Below are 11,281 nucleotides of genomic sequence, written 5' to 3' on the forward strand. Positions count from 1 at the left end.
GAAAGTGGGGGGTGACTATGTCTACTCCGCACCTGTGAGGCCACACCAGATGCTGGCAACTGGCCTTCAAGCTGCAGTCCTTCCACTTCCGCTAGCCGAGCTAGCTTCAGTTCCCACGGCATAAAACTGACTGTCGGACAGCCCCTCTCTCAAGTGAGTAACACCGAGGCACATGGGGCATTCATCATGGCCATCTGGAGCCAGCAGTATAGCCATGCAGGAGCGACAAACATGTGTCCCTAACATGGTGGGACCCTGCATATTTTTGCAGCTTTTATAGATATATTTTCACAACAATAACTGTTATCTAGGAACGAAAACACCCAAAATAACAGATCAAAGTGAGCACAAAAAGCGGGGAATGAAACTGTAGCTCCAACCATGTGGTAGCAGGGCTTCTAGCGACAATATGACGGCTATTCTCTTCTCTTCCTTCCTTCAACTCAACCTGCATTCGCGGATTTACGAGAAGAATCAAGGGACATTTTTCCTGATGACGTGGGCTTACACTAGCTACGCCCCGCATCATCCCAGGTCACAGGTGACTTCGTTGATATTAAATACTCGACCTGCGCGTGCGCGAGACGGATAACATCCAGTCTTAAGCACTGTCTCTGGTGGTCAGGAAGAATGAAATAGAACCACAATTAACCATCTGGTTTCTTCAACTTTCACTCAGGAGCAAAAATCAGTAAAAGCGAAAGGAATAATGATTTGATGAATCAGAATCAGAATCAGAAATACTTTATTGATGAAATTCTTTCTTGTTATCTTGACAATTATTGATATCAAATTATATGAATTTTTTTGTCATAATATAATTTTTGGCCATATTGCCCAGCCCTATCTTGACGATATAACAAAATACAGAACAATATTTTGGGTTTAGAACTCATGATAGTTCTTGAACTCTCCTCACAGGCTTTTTGGCTCTCCTCGCACTCAAAATGGTGCTTCTGCTTGAGGTGGTGAAATAAGTTGGCTGTATTGCCCCCTTTTGTTGTTTCAGTCTTCTTGTACTTCTTACATATTACTGTGGTTTGTTGTAGATCTGATCTTTTGTAATCAACCACGTCCACACTATTGAAGTTGCTCCCATCTTTGGAAGAAACTCCTCTTGGAAGAACCAGTAGCAATGTTACTTTCGCCATCAGCCATGATTGTTGTTGCGGTGTGTAACAGTATGGGGTCATTACATCAACAAGTCGGAATATTGCCGTCATCACAATATGAATTTATTTGATTGTATAAAAAATTATTTATATATTGATATATCGTGAATTATATGATATAGCACACCCTGCCTCTGTGTCTGTGCAGCTGTGCATTATCAAATGTTGGCAGTGTGTCTCCTCACAAGAAAAGACACAAATGTAGCATATTGAAACCCTGCTTGAAAACGGGGGCAAAGCAAATTTGAATGGCAAAGCTGGCATCATGTGCCCACTTGCCCTTGTCTTTTGAAACTGTGTTTGGCTCAGTCTTCTTTTCCTTGGCTGTTTCATTGATAAGCAGCAGGCAGTCAGTGTGGAGGGGATTAAAGGCCTTCACAGAGCCGAGTCCTGGTTTGATAAATACACACTTCCTTCTGGAAATCCTGGCCCAGACACCATCGTAGGCTCTAGGTGATTAGATGGTGGCATCCAGTACAGCCATGACTAAAGCATGTGCATTGTTCTTTACAATGCTTACCTGCTCAGGGTATGCACGTTATGGAGAAAGCTTGCTATCAGTTTATCCCTAATTTTTGCAATATTGTCAAACCATACACTTCTTCTTCTTTGTTTCCCTATTCACTTCCACTGTCTCTGAATCTGATATTCTTCACACTCCTCCATGCATTCACAGATTACACTGTATGTATGTCTCACAGTCTCACAGCCTCACAGGGACAGTGAAGCATGCAGACTTTGTAAAAACCATGGAGACAGTCAGGCAGTGCTTTGCAGGATGAGACAGATGTAATAGGATGGCAGAAAGCTGCACTCGTCTCTCCTCCTCCACTTCCTTCTCACTTCTCCAGAGACTCTCAGAGCTCATCGTTTGCCTTTCTGCATGTTAATGATATCCTGTGTATAAATACCGAGGGCATGGAGCCATCCAAAACCAACCATTTTGAATCCCTCTAAATTAATTGACCCACAGGCTCTCGAGTGATACTCATTTTACGGGAAATCAGTGCGGAGACAGGTCTCTGAATAAGAGCTGGTATAGGAAAAGTAGTCACTCTGTCCCATAAAAAATATCAAGGAGCTACATTTATTACTGTGTTAAAACAGCTCCCGTAGGTGCGCCTTGTACACAGGCCTAATTACTGACCTTCTGCTCCTAATTCCTGTGAAATGAGGGCAGCGACTATGGAAAAATCTTGGGCCGTTTGACTGTTTCTGTCTTCGAGGCGTTCAGGCCTTATTATTCCTAAAATTAGATTTTGTTCCCCAAAATTATCATCGCTTCTTAAACTTCAGTTTAAGAATTCTAAAATTAAGTTTAAGTTGATGCATGAATAGGTAGTGATACCTCCGAACAACAATTTATTCTGTAGTTGAAATATCTCAACAATTATTGAATGGATTGCCATGCAGTAGAGCCACCAGGAGGTCAAAATTTTCATTTATCCAGTGAATTATCTGCAGAAAACTAATAGCAAATGTTAGCGTGCTAACTCGTTAAACTAAGATGGTGAACATGGTAAACATTATACCTGCTAAACATCAGCATATTAGCATTGTTATTGTGAGCATGTTAGCATGCTGATTTAGTATTTCGCTGAAAGCATTGCTGTGCCTAACAGAAGTGCTAGCATTGCTAGAGACTTTTAGTTCTGTTTGGTGCAATATAAACACATGTTTTTTATGTGTAATTCCTGCTGATCAAACACCGTTAAGGCCTATACATTTCAAAATTGTAGGTTACTTTCTGACATTATGAGTGTGGCCCGAAAAGTAAATAACCTGGTACTCCAGTCAAGTGCAACACCTTTATAATGTAAAAGGAAAAAGTCACTTAAGCAGCAGATTTAGCTCTAGTCCACAGAGAACAGCGTTTGCGTGGAAAGCTGAGGAGGATAAAAAAAACCCCATCTAAAATGGGAGTCTGGTTGTGCTCAGGGATGTGATGAAGCATCTCTGACCACTTTTAGGGATTAGCAGAGAGTAGAGGTGCTAGTTCCCTAAACCTCTCAACCACATGCAGCAATTATACACAGAGGAGCTGCATCCCTAAAAGGCAGATAGGTCAGTCAAGCAGAACTGGTACAAAATGAGCGATGGTGAGACAGTAGAAATAGGCCATCCCAAAGGAGTGAAGGAGAATTTAGTCTACAATAGGGTCCTTTATTGTTAGTAAAACCTAAATCCTACCCATCCTTTGCATAGTCGGTCAGTTGGGTTCATCTCATCATGCTGGATATTCTCAGCTCTTTCAAATAACCATTACATTTCTGTAAATGCATATTAATTGACTCCCCTTTTAGACAAAGCGCATCTCGGGACACCGTTCTCAGTCATTGAAGATGCAGGCCCAGTAATAAATAAACGAATAGATGAAGTTCACATGCCAGATGAACACATGCCATCCTGTTTTCTGCCCCTCACTGATGTTATGAGTACAATGTGCTGGTGTCAGCATGACACAAGTACGTTCAGAGCCAGAGTTAAGTAAAGGAATAATGGGGAAAGCACTCTGGAGTAGCTAGATATCAGCTTCATTAGATGTGATTAGCATTATAGAAGCACTCTGAAGGGGGGCTCTTTGATGTTGGTGCTGCTCATTGCCTTTTTTCTGCTCCACAGTGAAACCATATCCCCCACCCTGCTCTTGCTCTCTCCCTCCTTTGCTCTCAATTTCCTCTCTCTCTGTCTCTTTCTGTGCCTCCTTCTTGGGGCTGGTTGATTGATTAATGCTCAGATAGGATCCAGACATGGGTATGGGTTTAAAGAGATTGTGTATGTGTGTGTGTGCCTGGTACGATGTCTATGTGCCTTGGTCTGTCTGTTTGAAAGCACCCGAGGCGGAGATAGTTTAAACTGATTATGCAGCAATCAGGGCCCATGACTCTCTGGTCATTATGGTCACAAGCATTATACATTTAACAAGTTGTTGCCTTTACTAGACCGTAGCACTGTTTGGAGTGTGGTGGAAAACAGAAAAGCAGTGATGGAGTAAGGGAGGAAGACATTCACTGAGGCGGAAATCGAGAAAGAAAAGAAAGAAGGAAACTTTGTGGTATTTTATGCCACAACAGTTGTCTTTTTTTTAGCAGATCATGACTGTAGGTATATTGTTTACTTTAATAATAACTTCAAATGCTTTCCCCTTTAGCCAAACAGTATTATTACTTATTTGGCCATGTTTTGGACTTAACTGTGTAGTATCGTTGTAATTCTACAAATAACTATCTAGTTATTGGAAAAGAAATAACTAAGTATATTTTTAGAAAGGCTCATTGTCTGTCTGTCAGTCCACCATTGTGGTCCAGATTGAAACATCTCAACAATTATTACTTAGGTGGTCCCCAGAGGATGAATCATCATGACCTTTCCTCTAGCACCACCATGAGGCTGACATTTGGGTTTTTTTGTGAAATGTCTCCACAGCTTGCCAAAAAAACAACATAATGCTAATATAAACATGCACATTTTACCTGCTAAACAAGCTAGCTACCTGCTAAACAAGCTAGCATTAAGCATACACACACGAGCACACACACACACACACACATATATATATATATATACTCTTAGCTCTGTTTTGTTCTACATAAAACTGATTTTCTTTTATGTGAATGACCGAATGACTGGAAAAATGTATTACCACCTGTCCATATTATCCAGATTTGGCATTCTCACAGTCATGTATTTCTCCTGTTTACTGTTCAGAAAAGACCAGCACCTGCTGTCCTCAGTAAACTGCTGGTACCTGCTGCTGAACCAGACAAGGCGAGAGAGCCGCGACCATGCCACACTCAGCGACATCTACACCAACAATGTCATCGTCCGCTTGGCCCAGATCAGCGAGGACGTCATCCGCCTGTTCAAGAAGGTCAGTGAGGCTATCAGCCTTCCCTCTTTGTTTACTACTACCCTCTCATCACTAGTGCATAAAATGTCAGAGAAGGAAAATACAAATACCAAGCAATTTTGCTTTGCCTTGGTTAAAACTGAAAGGGACAAGCAGCATCGGCTCAAATAAAGCTGCTTCTCTACCTTTTGCCTACTGATGGTAGCCCCTAGAAACGTGGTGCTTTGAGCACTGTCTGAGCCCACAAGGAGTTTCGAGAAATTTATTTATTTCCAGGTTAAAAAACCCCTTGAGATGTACCATCTCGTTTTCGAGGGGGTCCTGACAAAAGAAACACAATAATATAAAATTACACAATATATACAGCAAACATCAAACACAAGAATACAAAAAAAAAAAAAAAAAAAAAAAACAACAATAAAAACACATTCACTCATGTACCTTGCACATGTCACAAACTCTAGACACCAACACTAATAGTAAAAACAGTCGAGTATAACAGTAAGTAACAATAATTAACAGGAGCAGTCTGTTGTAAGGTGAATGATAAGAGCATTCTTAAATGAACCTAGATACTTCAAAGATGTCAAGAAAATTGGTAGATTGTTCCAGTCTCCAGAGTTCCAGAGTTAATAGAAGGTGTATGAGTTCTGTCTAGCCTGCAGAGCAGTCCATATAGTATTGGGAAAAGTGAAGCTGAGACCCCCTGGCCCAACACCCTGTGAGTAACATTTGGTTCACAGTCAGCACATAGCAGAGACGACTGAGGTCTCCAAACATCAGAACCCTGTTTGCACCTTGCATGCCTTCCTGTACGTGAGCTCCACTGTCTCCATTCACATATTACTGTGTGTGTGTGTGTGTGTATGTGTGTGCTTTCGTGGATGCCTGTGAAGCAGTGCCAGAGCTGAAAAGGAAGAAACACTCCATCCTTTTTAAGTCAGGTGCCCTCAGGTAGCTTTCTCTATATTTGAAACTATGAATGGATGACTCAGCCGCAGCTTGCTGGCAGATGTATTGGGAGACAATGAATAATGTATCAAAAATGTCACAGAGCCCTGGAGAAAATTGAAAACGTTAAACTGAAATAAATGAAAGACCACTGGATGACTGTTGTACATGCAAAGGTGATCAAGGACAAAAAGTACAGCTGTTGACAAAAACTTGATCAAGGGCTTGTTTAACATATAAACATCTACCAAAACTGTGGCTTATAGTGGGAATGTTAATGATATATTTTATCTCATTTACATGTGTGTTCACGTTGTGTTCAGTATGTTATGATATATGGTCGTTTGATAGTCTGTGCAGCTGTTTGTTTTTGGGTTGAACCTAAATTTAGAGCAGTTCTAAGCAAGAGTATTTTCCAAAGACTGAATATTCCCAAAAATGCAGTTGCAGTAGGAGTGACATATGTGAATGTACAGAAGGCAGGTTTCCCTGCTGTCTGCTCGGCGCTCCATGACTCCCAGTATAAATTAATTGCAAAGAGAATAAATTAATAAATTGAATTAAGTGCAACTATGGTACTTTTTGCCTTATATAGAGGAAAGACTTTAAGAATATTCACAGGCGTTTCTATAAGGTCTGCTACAATATGACCTTCCACAGCTCTTACATTGTGTTGCATCACAGTCGTTCACTCGCTGGTTGAACCCTCCCTGCTCCCCTCGTGCCTCTGCAGTACATGCGGCAGTCTCTGTCTCACTTCAGAGCAGCTGATGCATACCGATGCCATTCACCAGCTGCTGGAGCCCTCCACGGATTTCCCCCACTTATCACATTCAGTCCGATGCTTGTATGAGTAGGACTTAATGCCTGCACTCCAGATAAAAACAAAGTAAAAACAACAAAGCCCTCCTGTATTACTAAGGTTACTTTGTCTTATCTTGTCTGTGTACATTTTACAATCTAGTTTAGTGTTGGAGCAAGATTTCTTTTCTCTCTCTTTTATTATTATTTAAGTTTCTGACTCACCAGTAGCAAGTTTTTTTCAAGCACAGTTATTATAGCTAAGCAGGGTGTGGACAAAAATGGTAACTCTCATCTGTGTATGAATCCCTCGGAAGAGTAGGTAGGTGTGGTTTCAGTTGGGATGTGTGTGTGAGTGCGTGTGTGCATGAATGAATTACCCGTCTTTGTTCACAAACGGTAGGTGTTCTTTCAGCACAGCTCCTCTTTGTCACACTGATATTGATCAGAAAATGATACTTCTCATTATGATTCATATGTGTATTGGCCATGATGCATCTTGCTGAGTCACTTTGTTGAGTCAGCCACTGACACAAAGGTGGTGAGCACAGGGGGTTTACAGAACTGTTTCTGCTATTTTAAATAGCTATTGCCATATTTAAAAGCATCTCACAGTCTGTAGTATTTAGCATGCGAGACATCAGATATTGTTAGCTGCACACCACCAGCCCACCTGTCTAACATAATTAGCTGCATGCATCTAATTGTCAGTTGTCAGACAATTGTCAGTTGTCAATTTCCCACTGACAAGTGTCATTGTTTAACTCATGAACATGGTCTTCATTTTATTGACCTGTTTGCTTTTAATAGTTTCTCCTTCCCGCCCACCACCTGTACATACAAGTATGACTAGCAGGTTTGTTTTGATGTGTTAGTAGGCTAATTTTTATTTCCTTTAAGTCAGCTTTTAGGTCGCCTTCAAAGAAACATAGTCCAGACAAATGTTCTAGTTTAACACTCAGTTCATTTATTTCTCCTGTTGAACTTCTTACTGTCTGTTAAACTCAAAAATATTCCCAATAGTAAACAAATAAACAGGAACATACACAATCATGAATAACAACTGCTGCAACCATAGACTGTATATAAAAACAAGCTACCTTAGCAGTCACAAACTGTTTTCAGTCACCTTCAACTATGTGCTGATTAACCCGATGAGACCTGATGCACCTATCCCGAAACTCATCAATTAATCTGTTCTTTTATGGCTCCCGCAGTGGGAATATTTGATTAGGAATTAAGCTTAGGAATTACGTTTTTACACTGAAAATCCACTAAATCAAATCTACCACAACAAACCAAACCAGAGACCCCAAAGTTAGGATGTAAATAATAACTGGGAGTTTTAAAAACTGGTCTGATTAGCACAGGGATTATAGAGTTTTCTGTCTCTGATGGTATTGATGGTTTTTGTATTGCCTGTCCTCAAACATAAAAACTCCGTATAACTCTGTGAAATTAAGAGGTGTTGCTTCTTTTATTTTTTTTACGTGTCAGACCATCACACTACTGAGATATGATGGCACAGTTGGTGCATCTTCTCACCTCAAAGTCTTCAAATAAAGGCTCTATGCCTCTCTTCCACACAAACAGACGTCATTGCAATCACTCAGTCAGTTATTTCTCTTTTCCCAGTCCAGGTGTGTTTCTTATCACAATGCGTGCTGAGTGGTGAGATGACTGTGAAAAAATGAATGTGCATGTGTTTTGAAATCTGTGAGAAAAATTAACTGTGTGGCTTGTGAGGCACTCGCTGCATCTCTTCAGTAAGATTCCAAACAAAACAAATTAAAATGGTGGCAGAGAGAAATGCCTTAAGCAATCTTTTCACTATTAAAATGACAGAAGGAGCTGGATATAGGACTTATTTTTCCTCTTGATACATAAATGATATTTATTTGTGTCCGTAGAGCACAATGAAACATCATAAGACTGTGTTTTACTTTGCCAGAGGATGTCACACACGTTTTCACCCCTTGACACACTTCACATATGAACCCACACAGATAATAGACTTTTCAGAAGTGTAAATATGAGTGCCACATAAGGTGCAATAATCACAGGAAACTAAATGTGCATGGTGCATTGCTCACAGTTATATGTCATTGATGTTCAACAACAAGTAGACAAGTACAGTGAGTTCTTGTGATCATGTAAACTTAACTACACTAAGAAATCCAAAGCCCACAACACTGCAATTGCTTGTACCTTGTGCAATGAATTTGTGAGCCTCAGTTGTAGTTCATTTTTGAAAGCAGTGCCTTTCTTATTTCCTTTATTTTACTCATGCAGTCTGTTTCATGTTTGTCTGGTAGGAATAGCGGGCGAGATGAGGAAGTAGAGAAATGACTGTGTTTTGTTTGTAGTTTAAAATAATAATAAAATTGTATTTTAAAATTAGAATTCAATTAATATGACCCAATAGAACAGTCATGGCAAATAAAAACAAATATGACAACATTCTCAGTCAGGATATCTTCCCCCACTCTGCTCTGTGTTACAAGTCTTCTATTAAAAGTATCATGTGAGGCTGTTATACACATAACATAATTGTTGGATGGATAACACAAGTATCCTCTGGTGAGCATTAAAGTGTCAGTCTTTCATTTCAGAGGTCTCTTTTCATGGATTTAAGAGTTGGACAAGTGGAAATTCTGACCTGACAGTGGTGCTAGATGAAAGTTGGGAATTCACCAAAGGATTCATCTTCTACTGTCCTTGATTATCTGTATCTGTTTCGGTAGCAATCCATCCAATTGCTGTAAAGATACACCAAAGTGTCAGCCTGACTGACCCCTGTTCTTCCTGCTTGCTGTGTTTCAGAGCAAGGACATCGGGATCCAGATGCATGAGGAGCTGGTGAAGGTGACAAATGAACTCTACACTGTAAGTAATACACTAGAGATCGGTCCCTCACACCCTATCTCATCACTGAGCTCTCTCTGGCATATTATTTCATGTTTTCTCTTTTTTTGTTCTCTTTTATTACCTTTCTTTCTTCTTTGTACATTCTGAAATATGTGGGCTTTCCTTTCCTAATACTTTCTTTTTAGGCTGCTGAGGGTCTAATGGGAAGTTTTTCTAGTCTTGAAATGAAAGTGTCTTTCCGGTTGAAAAATGAATTGCTCAAGTGTACAAGTAAAGCAAGTAAAAGTCCCACTGGCTGTGTTGAAAAGTGGAGGTTTTCCAGTTTAGTAGGTACAGCTAGCGAACACAGTCTCATGCAACAGTCCTGCAATAAATCCTACTATTATGAAAGAGGTGTTAATCCAACCATTGAATTGTATTGCATTATACTGAAAGGTGTTTCCATTAATTACTCTCTAATTTATATAAATAGGTTGGACATAATGAAAGACCTCCACACTGCACCACAAACCGCAACTTCCAAAATAACCAAAAAGTTTAATCAACTCTTCTCTAAAAGAGGTCCAAACTAAAACTGAACATTATAATCTTCATAAAGGGAGGATTTATTTCATGGCTGTTGCATTAGACTGCAATAGTTTTAGCAAGGTGTTTCTAATAAACTGGCGACTGAGTGTAGATTTAAAGCCAGTGCATTTGCTTTCCAAATATCTCTTGAGCATGTGCTACATTAAATATTTGCTATTGATGCTTTACAGTGATTTGGTTATGATGTAAAGTTGGAAAAATATTCAGTCCGTTTTTAATTAGTTATTATTATTTGATTAATTTTTAAATAAGTTCTTTAATTTATTGTATACCTGCTTAGTACAAATGGGATGATGATGATAGATGATAAGCGAGAGAAAGAGCGAGGCAGATGTAAATAATGAAATGGAACACTACTCTCCAAGTACTACTCACTTTCTCTTCAAGTCAGACAGTTTCTGGGCTCAAATAGCTTTCACATCTGGAGGCTCTTTCAGCACTGGTCCTGTTCGGGGGTCACCTCACTTCTTCTCTCAGTGGAGGACGGTGAAATACCTGCCTGCCTTAACACATGATTGTGAAATCGTTAGAGAAGTGAAGCTTTGGAGGATAAAAATAAGAAGATTGCAGATTACATTCTGCTTCATCGTGATTTGTCAGTAAAGCAAAAGGTAGTCTATCATTCACTCCTCTACATAGATAATTTTTGTCTCTCAGCTCAAAAGCCTTTTCTTTTCTTTCTTGTTTTTTTTTGGGGGGGGCAAACCGCTCTTGGGCATCCTGCAGCTGCTTCCCATATGTTTTAACATAAAATGGTGCTGAATGGATGTATAGATAGATGTTTCCTGTCATACTTTATAGCCAAGATGTTTGGTTTTAGCCCAAAACCATCGCACATAATTAATGTTTCATTGTGTTTATGAATTCTATTTGGATTAAACCTCCAACTGAGCTTTTACAGTGAAAAATCAGTAGAACATAATTAGTATGTGCGGTATAAATGAAGGAACAGCCCACGTTGTTTGTTTTAAATGGGCTGTCAGTATATTAGACTGTTGTTATAACACTGGCAGATAACATAAGCAACAATCCTGCAAACATGACGATAAAT

At 39.7% G+C, this 11,281-nt stretch overlaps 1 protein-coding gene across 1 annotated transcript; it reads left to right on the forward strand.

Annotated features, from left to right (window-relative positions):
* The first annotated feature begins 409 nt into the window (after nucleotides 1-409).
* LOC123982211 (SLIT-ROBO Rho GTPase-activating protein 3-like) lies at nucleotides 410-9,843 on the forward strand. The gene is made up of 4 exons (XM_046067634.1): nucleotides 410-534; nucleotides 4,881-5,043; nucleotides 9,598-9,719; nucleotides 9,828-9,843. The coding sequence occupies exons 1-4, from the start codon at nucleotides 410-412 to the stop codon at nucleotides 9,841-9,843; spliced, it is 426 nt and encodes a 141-aa protein (XP_045923590.1).
* Nucleotides 9,844-11,281: the final 1,438 nt, after the last annotated feature.

Source organism: Micropterus dolomieu, linkage group LG13 (assembly GCF_021292245.1).
Source record: "Micropterus dolomieu isolate WLL.071019.BEF.003 ecotype Adirondacks linkage group LG13, ASM2129224v1, whole genome shotgun sequence".
NCBI lineage: Eukaryota > Metazoa > Chordata > Actinopteri > Centrarchiformes > Centrarchidae > Micropterus > Micropterus dolomieu.

Coding starts and splice junctions, on each gene's coding strand:
- LOC123982211 (XM_046067634.1), top strand. CDS start 410: ATGACGGCTATTCTCTTCTCTTCCTTCCTTCAACTCAACCTGCATTCG. Junction 535..4,880: donor TACGCCCCGCATCATCCCAG/GTCACAGGTGAC, acceptor TTTACTGTTCAG/AAAAGACCAGCACCTGCTGT. Junction 5,044..9,597: donor TCATCCGCCTGTTCAAGAAG/GTCAGTGAGGCT, acceptor GCTGTGTTTCAG/AGCAAGGACATCGGGATCCA.